General features: G+C 39.3%; 1 protein-coding gene across 2 annotated transcripts in view; it reads left to right on the plus strand.

Annotated features, from left to right (window-relative positions):
* The window catches only part of C7 (complement C7), a 62,429-nt gene that overhangs the window by 8,312 nt on the left and 36,238 nt on the right, over positions 1-17,879 (plus strand). Inside the window, exons 3-6 of one of the 2 annotated variants that reach the window (XM_058718415.1) lie at positions 3,543-3,618; positions 8,644-8,785; positions 10,987-11,134; positions 12,186-12,324. In XM_058718415.1, the coding sequence (XP_058574398.1) occupies positions 3,543-3,618; positions 8,644-8,785; positions 10,987-11,134; positions 12,186-12,324 (505 nt within the window). The remainder of the gene's footprint in view (positions 1-3,542; positions 3,619-8,643; positions 8,786-10,986; positions 11,135-12,185; positions 12,325-17,879) is intronic. The other variant, XM_058718424.1, reaches the window with a different exon arrangement.

Raw genomic sequence — 17,879 nt, forward strand, 5'->3', positions numbered from 1 at the left:
TTTAGCACACTGAAGATATCGTGCCAAGCCTTTCTGGCCTGCCAAGTTTCAAAGGAGAGATCAGTCACGAGTCTTATAGGTCTCCCTTTATATGTGAGGGCACGTTTATCCCTTGCTGCTTTCAGAATTTTCTCTTTATCCTTGTATTTTGCCAGTTTCACTATGATATGTCGTGCAGAAGATCGATTCAAGTTACGTCTGAAGGGAGTTCTCTGTGCCTCTTGGATTTCAATGCCTTTTTCCTTCCCCAGTTCAGGGAAGTTCTCAGCTATAATTTCTTCAAGTACCCCTTCAGCACCTTTCCCTCTCTCTTCCTCCTCTGGGATACCAATTATGCGTATATTATTTCTTTTTAGTGTATCACTTAGTTCTCTAATTTTCCCCTCATACTCCTGGATTTTTTTATCTCTCTTTCTTTCAGCTTCCTCTTTCTCCATAACTTTATCTTCTAGTTCACCTATTCTCTCCTCTGCCTCTTCAATCCGAGCCGTCGTGGTTTCCATTTTGTTTTGCATTTCGTTTAAAGCGTTTTTCAGCTCCTCGTGACTGTTCCTTAGTCCCTTGATCTCTGTAGCAAGAGATTCTCTGCTGTCCTGTATACTGTTTTCAAGCCCAGCGATTAATTTTATGACTATTATTCTAAATCCACTTTCTGTTATATTATTTAAATCCTTTTTGATCAGTTCATTAGCTGTTGTTATTTCCTGGAGATTCTTCTGAGGGGAATTCTTCCGTTTGGTCATTTTGGATAGTCCCTGGAGCGGTGAGGACCTGCAGGGCACTTCCCCCGTGCTGTGGTGTATAACTGGAGTTGGTGGGCGGGGCCGCAGTCCGACCTGATGTCTGCCCCCAGCCCACCACTGGGGCCACAGTCAGACTGGTGAGTGCCTTCTCTTCCCCTCTCCTAGCGGCGGGATTCACTGTGGGGTGGCGTGGCCCGTCTGGGCTACTTGCACACTGCCAGGCTTGTGGTGCTGGGGATCTGGCGTATTAGCTGGGGTGGGTAGGCAAGGTGCACGGGGGCAGGAGGGGCAGGCTTAGCTCGCTTCTCCTTAGGTGATCCACTTCAGGAGGGGCCCTGTGGCAGCGGGAGGGAGTCAGATCCGCTGCCGGAGGTTTGGCTCCGCAGAAGCACAGAGTTGGGTGTTTGCGCGGAGCGAGCAAGTTCCCTGGCAGGAACTGGTTCTCTTTGGGATTTTGGCTGGGGGATGGGCGGGGGAGATGGCGCTGGCGAGCGCCTTTGTTCCCCGCCAAGCTGAGCTCTGCCGTCCGTCCAGGGGCTCAGCAGCTCTCCCTCCCTTTGTCCTCCAGCCTTCCCGCTTTCTGAGCAGAGCTGTTAACTTATGACCTCCCAGACGCTAAGTCGCGCTTGCTGTCGGAACACAGTCCGTCCGGCCCCTCCGCTTTTGCCAGCCCGACTCGGGGGCTCTGCTTGGCCGGCGAGCCGCCCCTCCGCCCCGGCTCCCTCCCGCCAGTCCGTGGAGCGCGCACCGCCTTGCCGCCCTTCCTACCCTCTTCCGTGGGCCTCTCGTCTGCGCTTGGCTCCGGAGACTCCGTTCTGCTAATCCTCTGGCGGTTTTCTGGGTTCTTTAGGCAGGTGTAGGTGGAATCTAAGTGATTAGCAGGACGCGCGGTGAGCCCAGCGTCCTCCTACGCCGCCATCTTCTGGTATCTCATATGGCCTGATTTTAACATTGCAGCCTGAACATCTTTTTCCCTTCAACACTTATCTTTCTGCGTTTTGAGAAAAGGCAATGATAGCAAAAGCTTGTTTTATTCTCATTCTTATTTTACTTTATTTTATTTCCCATAAGGAAGAAACTTGAAGACTAAAACTACCTCAAAGTTTTCTTCTTGTCCCAGTACCATGATTGTACCTGCAATTCAGAGAATTGCACCGACCTTAGAATTAACACATCTTGGAGTAGAATGTGATCTTTAAATGTAGTCATTGCAAAACATTCTTTGGATTTTAAAGGTTGAGAGTTTTTTTTTTTCTTAATTGAAATACAGTTGATACACAATGTTATGTTAATTTCAGGTGTACAACATAGTAATTTGACAAGTCTATACATTATGCTGTGTTCCCCACAAGGGTAACTTCCATCTGGTTGAGAGGTTTTTTTTTTTTTTTTTAAGAAAATAGTTGTGCTGACTCTTGAGACCTGGAAAAAGCCACCATCATTTACTCATGGCTTTCTCTTGCTTTCACTGTCAGTTTGATGGGATAGGACCAGGTCAGTTCACGTTTTCAAACTACAGAATATGTGTCAGGGGCTGTGCTAGTGACTGGGGACACAAAGGGGGCCAAGTGTCTGAGAGTCCACTGGGTGATACAGATCTTGAAACAGTTGATGTCAATATAAATGTGCTAGGCCTCTGGGAGAGGCCTGCATGGGATACTGTGGGAGCACAGAGAGATGAGACCAAGCCGGCTTCCCTTCCCAAGCCTCAGTGTTTGTGGAAGGTCTCTGCCTGTCCCTGGGGCACAACATAGAACAATAGCAAGTTCCGATTGTTTAAGGGTCAAAAACAGTGAGGCATTTGGATCATTGGCGCCATGTCAAGACTACAAGTTAGCAAGTTTGGCTTGAAAAAAAGCATGAGAGGCACATGCACTTCAGATCAAACTTCTTACTTTCAGGATCACCTCACAGGCTTAAGATAAGTACAAATCACCTTGACTGAAGGTGTCCCAAGGCTAGGAATCTGCTCAAAATCCAGAAATCAGGATTCTGATTTCCTTTACCCCTTGTAAAATATGCTTTAGGTTAGACTTCCTTAATCGCTGAGGATGAAGTCATGATATGTTCTCTACAAAGCTGGAGTTAAGCATCACACAACAGATTCTCCATTCTTCATGTATTTTAGTGGAGCGGAATTGTTTAAGCTCAAATGGACGCTACTTGGATGTGTTCTTGAGGAGTAGCCTAAATGCACAGGGTGAATATTTAAAAATCAATTTCTGTCCATTTCATCTTTGCCAGTTCTTAGTTTTTCTCTTCTGATAGGGTCTTTTTAGAGCCTTTTGTCTTCCACTTAAGAGTTTCTGTTATAACTCTTCAGTTCATTATTCAGAATCCTTTCAAAGACCGTGTACCTTCCTCCCACAAGTTCTCACTTACCCTTCCAACTGTGAACACTCCTTTATCTATATTTCCATAACACATTATACTGTATACATTTTTGTTATGAAATTGATCAAAGTAAGTACATTGCATTATGGATCATGTTTGTATTATATTATAATTATTTGTTTACATATGTGTCTTTGTCCTCTCCTCTATCAATGGTCAGTGATCTCTCTGTTATTGTGTCTACAACTTTAGTATCTAAATAGTGCCTGGTACATTATAGATGCTTGATAAGCGTTAATCTTGAGAAAAGTTGGTCCCTTCCACATGTATTTTTATAGATCTTGGGATAATTTTGATGTCTCTTAAAAAATTGTAAAGCAATTATTTTTTTTGAAATATTTTTGACTATTCTTTGTGCCCCCTCCCCCCCATTATCTTTCTACCTGATTTATCATAATTTGGCAGTGCTTCCTCTCCAGTCAATTGCCAGTGGGATTCCTATGCCCTGTGGTCAGAATGCAGTGGTTGTACCAAGACTCAGGTAGGACCATACAAAACTTTGTATTTATTGTTTCCTATGCAGAAATAGCTTACATATAGACAAAATGACATTATCTTTTGAATGTTATTTTTTATGTTGAAAATATAATTAGTAGTTTTAAAGGGAGAAAAGTATGACTCTAGTGATTAATAATGTAATAAAGTAATTTCTGCGTTTCCTATTTTTCTTGCAGGACTTTTCTAAATCTTACATTTGAGCCTAGAAATATACACAGGATATAGCAATTCACTAACTCTTTAACTAGAGAACTCTTTAATTAGAGGAATAGAGTAGCATGAAATGAAGATAGTAGGTAATTCAAAATCTGTTTCATATTTACTGGGTTCAACTTTTCTTCTTATCTGAAAGGAACGCTAACAAGTAGCAAAACTTTGTTTCACCTAATGAGCTGAATGATCATGAAAAGTGAAACATTTGCACCTTTTTAAAAAAGATTTTATATTTAAGTAATCTCTACACCCAAGGTGGAGCTCGAACCCACAACCCCAAGATTAAGAATCACCTGTTCTACTGACTGAGTCAGGCAGGTGTCCCTGTATTTTTAAACTTTTTAAACTTTAATTTCTGAGTAATACAAATAAAATACTGGACTTGATCTGGAGATTATAAAGTACTTCTAAAAGTGTTTTTTTTCCCTTATAAGTTATTCATTGGAGGAAACAGGAAGGTCTAAATAAAGAAAACACTATTTACAATTTTACCATTTAAAAGAAACCGGGGGTGTCTGGATGGCTCAGTTGGTTAAGCGTCTGACTCCTAATCTCAGCTCAGGTTATGATCTCAGGGTCCTGAGTTCAAGTCCTGCATTGGGCTCCACACTGGGTATGAAGCCCACTTGAAAAAAAAAAAAAAACATGAGATTTTAGAGGTTCCTGGGTGGCTCAGTTGGTTAAGTGTCCGACTTCAGCTCAGGTCATGATCTCACAGTTCGTGAGTTTGAGCCCCGCAATGGGCACATGTTTGTGCTGACAGCTCGGAACCTGCAGCCTGCTTCACATTCTGTGCGTGTCTCTCTCTTTGCTCCTCCCCCACTTATACTCTCTCTATCTCTCTCTTTTTTTTTTTTCTCTCTCTCTCTCAAAAATGAATAGACATTAAGAAAAATTTTTTAAAAGAAACCAATATACCATCATTTTGGTATTTATTCTTTCAATTTATCTTCTTTCTCTATGTTTATAATTTTTAAAAATACAATTGTTTGATTAAAGTTTTATATTCTACTATTTAAAAATTTTTGTTTGTTTGTTTATTAAAACTTTTAGAGAGAGAGAGCACAAGCTGGGTAGAGACAGAGGGAGAGAGAGAATCTTACGCAGGTTCCATGCTCAGTACCGAGCCCAATGTGGGACTCAATCCTACGAGCCTGGGATTATGACCTGAGCCGAAATCAGGAGTAGGATGCTCAACTGACTGAACATGTAGACACCCCTTTATTTGTTTATTAAAAAAATTGCTTTTAAGGTAAACTCCATGCCACACGTGGGGCTCAAACTCATGACCCCGAGATCAAGAGTCATATGCTCCACAGACTAAGCCAGCCAGGTACCCCTATATTCTATTTTACCATGATACTCTCAGCGTGAATTTTGACAGCTGTATTATTTGCCGTTATATGAATATACCCATCTTATATATCCACTTTCATATTGTTTGAGATTTAGATTATCTACATTTTTGTTTGAGTGAAACTTGAGTGAATATTTTTGTACATAGAAATCTGTCCTCTTTTCTGATAATTTTCTTAGGACAACTTCCACAAATATAATGTTCATGTTAAAGATTCTAAATATTTGAACGAATAAGTGTTTTTATTGAGATATACTTAACACATAACATTTATATTAGTTTCAGGTCTATAGCATGATTCTATAGTTGCAAAATATTTTAAAGGTGGTTCAGGTTGAATAAAAATGTGTATTTAAAAATCACTTTTTAATTCTTAAAATAACAGAACTGTATTACAGGAGATAATTTCTGTTTTATTTTTTTTATTTTATCAAAACAATTTTTTTAGATGTTTATTTTTGAAAGAGAGAGAGACAGACCGCAAGCAGGGGAGGGGCAGAGAGAGGGAGACACAGAATCGGAAGCAGGCTCCAGGCTCCCAGCTGTCAGCACAGAGCCCGAGGAGGGGGTCGAACCCAAAAATTGTGAGATCATGACCTGAGCTGAAGTTGGATGCTTAACCTACTGAGCCACCCAGGTGCCCTGATAATTTCTGTTTTGAAGCATCATCATAATCATCATTTTCATCAAACATTTAGTACCTACATGAGTGGTATTTACAAAACCAGTTACTCGAATGTGGAATTTGGCTTTGGGCAAATAGATGACTACTCTGAATACAGACAGGCAAATGGGTCCATGAATAACAAGGCAAAAATCAAATACTGACCACAGAAAACATTTTTATAATTTAAAAACAAGCTAAGAAAGAACACTAAATAGAAAGGGATGAGAGGAATTTTTCATATTAGTAATTTTTTTCTTTGCATGAAGGTCATCATGCAATGATTACATCCCTAGATGGTAACGACAACATTTTCATCCAGAGAGAGACAAGTGAAAATGGAAACAGGGTCATAAGATCAGAAGTTGTCAGGTGAGAATATGGCTGCTCACAGTGGGCAGCTGTCGAGGTCATCCTTGTATGTGGAGAGAGGGAAGCATTACTTAGATGAACAACACAATCTGTGCTTTGGAACTTCAGAAAAGGACAATTTAAGAAGACACATTATGAGAGGCGTCTTCATCAATCAAATACAGAAACTAGAAACTTATGAAGGAACTGCACTGAGTTCTATTCCCCTCTCATATTCCTCCATGGCTCCTCTGCTCAGATACAATGGAAGGTGCCAGCACCAGGCCCAGGTTGACACACAGCTGCTCAGAGATCAAACTGCATTACCGTGACCCTTTGTCCCAATGAGTCCCCACTTCTAACCCAGTTTAGGATGGATGAGGAGATTCAACGTTGGTTTGTGATGAGGGATAGAAGCAAAAATGTGTTCGCATTTAGCCCAGAAGGCTGACCTATAGCTGCGTAGTTCCGATAAGTATCAAATATGTACTGGTTGCTGCATTCTTCGAGTCTCATGACTGTTCATCTCACTTGTTAATATCAAGCTGAATGATAAGCATCGGAGAAACCCTGTGAAACTACTTTTAAGAGTAGAAATTTGAAAAAGACATTTATGATCTAATATTCCCTGCACGTCCCCTCCCCTTTGAGCACTTAATATAATAACCACCATCTTTACACAGTAAAAGTGCAGCTCTTTCTCCCCATGGGCCCTGTCCCCGTGCTATAATAAAAGCACCTTTTTGCACCAAAAATGTCTCAAGAATTCTTTCTTTCTTTTTTTTTACTTTTTACTTTTTACTTTTTCCTTTTTAATTTTTTTAATTTGTAATTTATTTTTTATTTTGTTTTATTTTTTATTTTTTTAAATTTACATCCAAATTAGTTAGCATATAGTGCAACAATGATTTCAGAAGTAGATTCCTTAGTGCCCCTTACCCATTTAGTCCATCCCCCCCTCCCACAAGCCCTCCCGTAGCCCTCAGTTTGTTCTCCATATTTATGAGTCTCTTCTGTTTTGTCCCCCTCCCTGTTTTTATATTATTTTTGTTTCCCTTCCCTTATGCTCATCTGTTTTGTCTCTTAAAGTCCTCATATGAGTGAAGTGATACGATTTTTGTCTTTCTCCGAGTGACTAATTTCACTTAGCATAATACCCTCTAGTTCCATCCATGTAGTTGCTCAAGAATTCTTTCTTGACCATTCGCTTCTGACCCCACATCAGTTTGTAGATCCAGTCTTCCCTGTTGATCTTTGCTCAAGGATTAAATTCTCTGGAATGTCAGATTCTTTTTTTTTTTTTTTAATGGGGAAAAGATGAGTACAGGAAGAGGCTTAAGTGATGCATCTTTGATTGCTGTTGGGCAGGAAAAGGATTTTGTGGACCTTAATTTTTGTTTAAGTATTAGATATATGTGTTCACATTGATAAAATGAACTTTAGGATGACTTAGGTGTTTCTCAGTTGGCTTGATGATTTCCTCAATTTTCCCATACTTTCTCTCCCAGAGATTTGCCTTTGACATATTTCCCACTTCAGAGGCCAGTGATTTTTATTATCTAGTAAAATTCCGTTGCAGAGGTAGCTTCACCTTTGGATGACCGAGGTTTTGTGCTGTAAATTTGACTTCCATATTAGCATCTTTCTCTCCAGATTTATTTTGCATTGCCTTCCTGAAGAAGGCTTACCATTCAGCTCAAATCAATTGCCACCATTTTTCTAAAGTTTTTTTTTCCTTTTTTTTTTAAGAGTTATTTTTTATTTTTTATTTTTTTGAGAGAGAGAATGAGAGTGCACCTGGGTACACACGAGCCAGGGAGGGGCAGAGGGAGAGAGAAAGAGAATCTCAAGCAGGCTCCTTGCCCAGTGCAGAGCACCACATGGGGCTCAGTCTCACGACTCTGAGATCATGACCTGAGCCCAAATCAAGAGTCGGCCCCTGAACCCACCTGAACCCAGGTACCCCTCTAAAGGTTTTTCTAACTTTACTTCTTAACCATTGTTCCCAGTATCCTTCCCGCCCTCTGACAAAATCCATTTCTCCTTTCTAGTTGGCACACAGCTTGAGCAGAAACATTAAACGTTCTATATCGTAACTTATTTGCTTATATGTCTACCCAACTAACTCTTTCAAGTTGCTTTTTTTAAGAGCCACTGTTTTTATTACTATTATTTTTTTAATACTCAACCTTGAGAATAAATACATAGCTGGGAGAACGTCACAAATAATAATCCAAGTGTCACTTGTCACCCACTCCAGGACAAGTAGGTCTGTGGGTTTATTGATTTGGGAGGTTTTACATCTGTGGAACACCAGAACAATTTCCTGAACGCTGTTTCTTCAATTGCATTAATTTCTCTCAGATTTGTTTCTCAAATAAAGGAAAGGAGATATCAGAAAGTACTACCTGTTCTGTGTTTAGACTCGCAGGCGGTCAATAGCTGTTTACGGACAGTATGGCGGCCATCCCTGTGTCGGAAATGCATTTGAAACACAATCGTGTGAACCTACCCGAGGATGTCCAACGGAAGAGGGATGTGGAGAGCGTTTCAGGTGTTTTTCAGGTATGTTTTCACAGGCTTGGCAGGCAGGGTGTAATTTCAAATGCTATTTGGTTAACTTGCTCAGTATGTATTTGTTGACTTTTACTGAATGTGTATCAGCCTTAAAATTAATTTCAGGCCAATATCAGTAGGATTTTTATTGGCATATTAATTACATACTCAGCTATCATTATTTAGAATGCAAGAGGAGGCATCTGGTAAGAAAGGTAAGGATACTCCTCCCTTCTTTGAAAAGAAATATGGCTGTTGCCAGACCCAAACAGTTCTTGACATTGCATTGTTGGCGGAGATGTAGAGTGAGTCTGGTACACCGAAATTAGGCAAAAACAATGTTACTGCCCAAATTATCATTATGTTTACAAGAGAAGCAACTCTAATTAGCTAATCAAGGAGTAATACAGGTCACTTCTATACACTGGGTGATTGAAACACAATTTCAAGTTTTGGCATTGAGTATTATTTGACCTAGTGTTTATGTATCATTTGTGCAGTGAAGTTAATTCAACAACGTTTACCAAATATTAATTATTGTTACTATGTTCCAGATACAATGGTAAGGATTGTGGATATACAAATGAAATGCTTAGTCTCTTCCCTGAAAAATATTAAAGTTTATGCACAGAATAGTTCATAATTAATCTCTGTGTTAGAAGTGCTCCTCAACAAGACCTGTCAAACTCCTATTTTACTTTCAAAACCCAGATCAGGTGACTCCTCTTTTCAGAAGCATTCCTTAACTTCCCAACTGATAGAGATAATTAACAAATCACTTCTCTGTGTTCCTTACATACATTGTACTATCTGTGATCTGGAGAATTTACTGGCCTGGTTATCTCTCTTGGAGACAGTGAACTCCTTGAGGATATGGATTATATTGCTTTAATTTTTTAATGTTTATTTATTTTTGAGAAAGAGAGAGACAGACAGAGTGTGAGCAGGGAGGGGCTGAGAGAGGGGGAAACACAGAATCTGAAGCAGGCTCCAGGCTCCGAGCTGTCAGCACAGAGCCTGACGCGGGGCTCAAACTCACAAACCACCAGATATGACCTGAGCCGAAGTCAGATGCGTAACTGACTGAGCCACCCAGGTGCCCCTGTTGCTTTAATTTTTGCATCTGGAATACTTGGTACATAGTAGACTGTCCACAACATTGGATCGGATTGAGTGAGAGCATAGTGGGATGCATGCTATACCGTCAGGACAGTTGCATGCAATGCACACTATGAGGACACAGAGGAAGGACATGCACTATAGCCTGTGGAGGAGGGATGGTCTCTAAGAAGAGATGATGTTTAATTTGGTCCTTGAAGGACAGGTTGGTGACAGGTAGAGAAACCCTTCTAGTCTGAGGGAACTGTAAGTGCAAGGTCAGTGGAGATGACAGAAGCCTGGCCTTTTATTCATGCAGGTGTGACTATCGCATCAGAAGCTGGTAGGAGAATGGCTGGAGATGATGCTGGGGAGGTAGGCAAGGGTTAGATCATCTGATACCCTCCAGTGCTTCCTTGATTCCTGGGATGTATGTCTATCATAGCAATTACGTTGCTGAATTATAATGATCTATGTCTTCATAGTCCTTTCTGTTAGCTTGTAAAGTATATGAAAAGCCCAGCATACCATTTTTATTTATATTTGTACCTAACACCTGGAAGAGTGTCTTGCACAGAGTATATGCTAAAGACGTGATGAGTGTTAACCTTTTGATCCAGTTTCTATGCTCTCAAAAGCTTACACATCAAATCACCAAAAGAAGCAGAGCTTTGACATCTTGGTCAGTGATGGCAAAAAATAAACTGAAAGTTGAAGGGCAGGATGTCAATCTATCTTCCCAGTGGTCGGCACTGTTTGATTCTGGAAGATTCAGACAAACTGCTTGGTTATGGGTGAGAGCCTGGAATTTGAATTCAGCTTCTATTTTCAATTTTGTGTCCAGCTGAGGTCAGCATCAGTTTTGTGTGTTGTAATATGAGTACCCAAATAATCACCAGTCTTTTCCTGGACATCTTGAGGACTGATCTCAAATTCACACTAGAATATTAGTACAATTTTGGGAATCAAAGGCAAAACCCTTTTGATCCCAGGTAGTTTTTCCCTTCTGCCCTCTTTTATTTATTTATTTATTTATTTATTTATTTATTTATTTATTCATTCATTCATTCATTCATTCATTCATTCATTTATGGGGCTTATCTTGTGTACAGGCCAGTGCATCAGCAGATCTTTGGTTTGCAATGGGGATTCTGACTGTGAAGAGGATAGCGCTGATGAAGACAGATGTGAGGACTTAGAAAGCAGACCTTCGTGTGACCTTGATAAACCTCCTCCCAACATAGAACTTACTGGAAATGGGTAAGGTGCTGGCCAGTTTTCTGTGCACACTGATGGATAGTAGCTTTTCATTTTGTTTTGTTTTATTTTATGGTTTGGTAAGTCTGATAACAAATCACCTAATAGCTCAGCCTTTGGCTCAGAGCTCTTTGCCACATCCTGAAACTTTTCATTCATACCTGTATACTTGAAAATGTATGTGGTAAATGCAGAGTGTCCAATTGTCCCTAGACTGTCCTGCTTTTAGCGCTGGAGGTCCTATGTCCAGGGACACCCCTCAGACCTGGGGAAACTTGGATAGTTGGTCACCCTATGGGAGAGAGGTAGAAATAGAGAGAAACAGAGGGAGAGAATTGATTCAATGACAGTGATGTGAGGCTCCTTATGAGAATGAAGAGACAATAGAGTAAGAACAGAGAAAGAAGAGAGAAAGTAACGTATTGGAATATTGAGGCTTGAAAAGTAATTGTCTGAACTGGCTGGGAACTTTCATTTTCAAGTGAAGTTGGGACAATCCCATGTTTGTCTTTCCAAAAAGAATTCTGAGGAATTTTGAGGGTCAGATCCAAGTTGAAGATTTCAAGACTTTAAAACAGTCTATTTTAGAGTGATAGAAGTGGCTTTTCTATCCTAGTTTAAAATTCATTAACAGAAAAATGGTAAAATTACTCTAAAGAGTATACCATTCAGTATACTAAGAGGCAAATTAGTTGAAATTTGTTGTAGAAAGTTCTTTCTCCTCAAGAGTCATCTTAATTGTATTGGTTTTATTTATAGATTCAACTCAAAACCAGCTGTTGCCATAAATACAAAAGGGCTATGTTTTCCAAACATGTTCTTAGGCTGAAAGATGTTGGATTTCTCCAGTTATTAGTTTTAGCTATTATACCACCCAGGGGAGGTTGGATAATATATGGTATGCATTAGGACATTGTTCTCTTTATTTGAGCTCTCTCAAAGAGATACTTCACTATATTTCAAAAATTTCTGGAAGTTCTTTTTCAGAAACTGCTATTTCTGATTTCTAACCATCTTTTCTTCCTTCCTTCCTTTTTTTTTTTTTTAAAAACAGTTACAACGAACTCACTGGCCAGTTTAGGAACAAAGTCATTAATACTAAAAGTTTTGGTGGTCAATGCAGAAAGGTGTTTAGTGGAGATGGAAGAGATTTTTATAGACTGAGTGGAAATATCCTCTCCTATACATTCCAGGTACTTAATTTCATTGATTTAATTTATTTTTAATCTGTGAATTATTGCCAGAGGTCATTATTTATGTGATATTGATTTTTTGGTATTTGTTGAGAATTTATTTGTGGCCTAATATTTGATCAATTCTTATAAATGATTTATATGGGCTTAGAAAGAACACATATTCTTTAACTCTGGGGTACAGGGAAATGATACTTTAATTTGTCTCATTTAAGCTGAAATATTCTTTTGCCTCATTTTCAAGTCCATGGACCACATGGGCCCCAAATAGGATGGTCTGTCCCTGTACAGTGTCAAAACTCAAGGCCCTGGCCATGACTGGTCATGATAATCTCTTCGCCACTGCCACAGTGTCAGCTCACTTAAAAATGCGTTTACTGTTAAATTGTAAAATATTTCATATATACAAAACAGTGTAAGTAACATAAACATACAGTTTGAAGAAAACTAATTAGATGAATACTCATATATGCCAACCACGTACCTTAAGAAATAGAATATTGCCAATGACTTAAAGGCTCCCATCTACCCCTCTCTGGTCACATCCTCCCCACTCTGACAAACCACCATCTTCTGTTTTGTATTAACCACTTCTTTGTTTTTCTGTATATGTTTATCTCATATGTATTTGTCCCTACATAAAAAATTTGTGATTAGTTTTATCTATTTTTTACCATTTGTGTAAGTAAATCTTAGAGTATATGTTCTTCTATGACTTTTTCCCCCCTCAAAAATCACAGTTTTGAAATTTATTCATGTTAATCTAGATGACGTTTTTTATTGCTGGTTCTACTTTTTTCTTATGAAATTGCCTTGCACATTCTTGTGCATGAGTTCCATGCAAATGAACTAGATTTTCTCTAGGGCATACACCTGGTACTTGGATTGCTGCCTTGCAGGTTATCATAGGTTACACTTTACTCAGTAAAGTTTCCAAAATGGATGTATCATCAATTAATACCCGATCTGCAATGTGGAAGGGTGGCCTGTGCTCCATATCCTTGTGAATGTCTGTATTGCTAGACTTTTAAATTTTCCTTAAGGTCTCAGGGTCTTCTTTCCAGGCTTCTGCTTCTTGCAAGCTGTTTCTGTCACACATGCCTAACCTCATTCTATTCCATGATTTCAGCACAAAATCCACTCACACAAAAAACAGTTATGGCTTTAGGGGGAGAATCCTGAACATTGGAAGGGGATATTCTGTTGGAGTAGTGCCAACACATTGCACAAAAATGGTGGACATCCTCTGTCTTAAAACATCTGTCCTTAGAGTGCCAGTAGGGGAGAGGGGCAGAGGGAGAAAGAATCTTAAGCAGGCTCCATGCTCAGCATGGAGCCCAATGCAGTGCTCGATCCCATGACCCTGGGATCATGATCTGAGCCGAAATCAAGAGTTGGAGCTGCTCAGGCGCCCAAAACATCTGTCTTTCTAGAACCTCAACAGATCAAGATTTCTGGTCTCATCTCATTTTGGCATCTCGTTCTCTTCTTCCAGGATCTCCTCTCTCATTTCTTTCCTCCCTTCTTCCCAGAATTCTAAAAATTTCCAGTTCAGTGCTTCTTATCTCTTAGTCCCGAATTTGTAAACTAAAACTATTGGGAAGGGCTTTTCGTTTACCAAAATAAACCCCCTTCAGAATGCAATTTTGATTATAAACAGCAAATAGCATCATCCTCTGACTTACAACAGAATAAGTTATATTTAAGAGTTATTGTATCATGAAAATGGAAACTGAAACTGATCTGAAAAATAATGATAGGTACCAATTTTTGATGACCTACTCTGGCATCTGTACTGTTTTAGGCAATTTGTATAGGTTTAATCCTCATAACATCTTTGGAAGGTAAGTAATATTTTACTATTGTATATATGTAGAAATTGAGGCTCAGAGGACTCCAGATGACTTGCTCTAAATCGCCAAATTAGTAAGTAGTACAGCTTGGATCCAGCCTGTCAGACCTCACAGCCCTGTGTTTTTCTAGTATGTTTTACTCTCCCAGTATCTTGTATTTAACTGCTTTTTCAACTCTAAATTCTATATGGTGTATAATATGTATTGTAATTTAACCATTGGCCAGAAGGGAGAATGTGACATAGGCATATGTAGAAAATTTTTTTCTCCTATTCCTAGGAGGATGGGTTGATAATTCTTCATAATTATAAGAGGGATAATTGCATATATATTTTTGGATCAAATTTAGAATGTTACAGAGCAGAGAAAATAATGAGAGAATTTCTGACATAGTTGGAGGATAGACATGCTGGAAGTCTGAAGTTTCTGAAGAAGAGAAATAATTTAATAACAGCATAATCCTGACATTCATTTCCCTCAGCATGGCTTGGTTTTTGGATTGACATCTGAAATGCCTTTCCAGTCACTGAATTTGAAGGAGTTTGTCAGAGTTAGAGGGAAATTATAGAGATGTTTTGAGGATCCAGCCTGAGGGAAGTGAGATGGAAGCAATGAGTCAGTCCCTGAAGTGCTAACCCCATGTGGATATGCAGGTGGTAAGTGTCTTCCACAGGCAGGTAGACCTGAGGCCACTGGGTGTTCAGCTGCCTCTGAGTGGAAGATGACTTCTGACTTGTCGGAACATAAACATTAGTAAGTAAACACAGAACAGAATCAGTTAATTTCTCTTGTGATCTCTGTTTCAGTTTTGAGCATCGTAGTTTATCCAGGGCAAACCTGGTCTCTTGTTGACTACGCCACTTTCTTTGATGCCATGCACTTTCTCTGTCTCCTCATATTTTTCATCCCACAAGGAAGCCTTTGACACACAAGCACATTCCTGCTCCATGGTCGCTTTGGAAGGTGCCCCTCCTGTAGTTGTCTGGGAGGCTGCCGAAAGACTTTTTATTCATTGTCAACTTGGAATGAGTCACAGATGGGAGTAAAAATTAGGGTGGAGAAAATGAATTACTTCTTGGATCCTCCTGTATTTAGTTTTGAATGCACTTCATTATATTTTGGGAAAAGAGATACTAGTGTATATCAAATAAGAATCACAAAATTATATTCTAACGTCATTTTAACTAATGATTAATGATCTGATCCTCTGCTTCCTCTGTTGGTCTGAATCTAGATATCTGAGATTTCTTTTTTTTTTAGTTTTTAATTTTATTTATTTATTTTGAGAGAGATAGAGAGATACAGATGGGGGAGGGGACAGAGAAAGGGAGAGAGAGAATCCCAGGCAGGTTCCCTGCTGTCAGCACAGAGTCCGATGTGGGGCTCCATCCCACAAATTGCGAGACCACGACTTGAGCTGAAACCAAGAGTTGGATGCTCAGCCGACTGAGCCACTGAGGCATCCCTGGATATCTGAGATTTCTAAATCTACCTTTTAAACCAGGAATAATTTAAATGATGATCAGAAAATAGCTCACATACATTATATACTGTTCACTGTTTCAAGTGCTTAATGGATCTTCTTTTCTTTATAATAACCTAAAAAAAGTAGGCACCGTCATCTCTATTTTACAGCTGAGGAAACTGAAAGAAACAATGCTGAATGATTTACCCACAATCATAGAGGTAATAGATAACACACATGGATTCTGAACCCAAGAGTGTCTCCAGAACCCTTGTAACACACTATAGTTAAGTGGGGTTGGAGTATATATGAGTTTGATATATACGGAATGAAACCGTAGAGAGAGAAAAATGGAAGCTGTGGGAGAGGGAATGAATAATGAATTTAATAAGTCCTTAGAAGAGGTGGGAAGGAATGCAATACAGAGAAGAGACAGAGAAGTTAGCTTTATTATTTTTGTTTGTTTGTTTGTTTTTGGAGGCTAACTCAGGTTTTTTTTTTTTTAAATATAATTTATTATCAAGTTGGCTAACATACAGTGTATACAGTGTGCTCATGGTTTTGGGGGTAGATTTCTGTGATTTATCACTTATATACAACACCCAGTGCTCATCCCAACAAGTGCCCTCCTCAATGCCCATCACCCATTTTCTCCTCTCCTTTGCCCCTCCGCCATCAACCCTCAGTTTGTTCTCTGTATTTAAGAGTTTCTTATGGTTTGCCTCCCTCTCTGTTTGAAACTATTTTTTCCCCTTCCCTTCTCCCATGGTCTTCTATTAAGTTTCCCAAGTTCCACATGTGAGTGAAAGCATATGATATCTGTCTTTCTCTGACTGACTTATTTCACTTAGCATAATATCCTCCAGTTCCATCCATGTTGTTGCAAATGGCAGGATTTCATTCTTTCTCATTGGCAAGTAGTATTCCATTGTCTATATAAACCACATCTTCTTTATCCATTCATCAGTTGATGAACATTTGGACTCTTTCCATAATTTGGCTAATGTTGAAAGTGCTGCTATAAACATTGGGGTAAATGTGCCCTATGAATCAGCACTCCTGTATCCTTTGGATAAATTCCTAGTAGTGCTATTGTTGGGTCGTAGGGCACTTCTATTTTTAATTTTTTGAAGAACCTCCAGACTGTTTTCCAGAGTGACTGCACCAGTTTGCATTCCCACTAACAGTGCAAGATGGTTCCTGTTTTTCCACATCCTTGCCAACATCTGTTGTTTCCTGAGTTGTTAATTTTAGCCATTCTGACCAGTGTGAGGTGGTATCTCAGTGTGGTTTTGATTTGTATTTCCCTGATGATGAGTGATGTTGAGCATTTTTTCATGTGTCTGTTGCCATCTGGATGTCTTCTTTGGCAAAGTGTCCATTTGTGTCTTCTGCCCATTTCCTCACTGGGTTATTCATTTTCTGAGTGTTGAGTCTGAGAAGTTCTTTATAGACTTTGGATACTAACTCTTTATCTGATATGTCATTTGCAAATATTTTCTTCCATTCTGTCGGTTGCCTCTTAGTTTTGTTGATTGTTTCCTCTACAGTGTAGAAGCTTTTTAGCTTGATGAGGTCAAATAGTTCATTTTTGCTTTTATTCCCCTTGCCTTAGAAGATGTGTTGAGCAACAAATTGCCACAGCTGAGGTCAAAGAGGTTGTTGTCTGGTTTCTTTTCTAGGGTTTTGATGGTTTCCTGTCTCACATTTAGGTCTTTCATCCATTTTGAGTTTATTTTTGTGTATGGTGTAAGAAAGTGGTCCAGTTTCATTCTTCTGCATGTTGCTGTCCCGTTCTCCCAGCACCATTTACTAAAGAGACTGTTTTTTTTCCTATCAGATACTCTTTCCTGCTTTGTCAAAGATTAGTTAGCCATACATTTGTGGGTCCAATTCTGGATTCTCTGTTCTATTCCATTGGTTTACGTATCTGTTTTTGTGCCAATACCTTACTGTCTTGATGATTTCAGCTTTGTAGTAGAGGCTAAAGTCTGGAATTGTGATTACTCCTGCTTTGGTTTCCTTTTTCAACATTACTTTGGCTATTTGGGGTCTTTTGTGGTTCCATACAAATTTTAGGACTGTTTATTCTAGCTTTGAGAAGAATGCTGGTGCAATTTCGATTGGGATTGCATGGAATGTGTAGATTTCTTTGGATAGTAGTGACATTTTAGCAATATTTGTTCTTCCAATCCATGAGCATGGAATGTTTTTCCATTTCTTTATATCTTCTTCAA

Source organism: Neofelis nebulosa, chromosome 1 (genome assembly GCF_028018385.1).
Source record: "Neofelis nebulosa isolate mNeoNeb1 chromosome 1, mNeoNeb1.pri, whole genome shotgun sequence".
Classification (NCBI taxonomy): domain Eukaryota; kingdom Metazoa; phylum Chordata; class Mammalia; order Carnivora; family Felidae; genus Neofelis; species Neofelis nebulosa.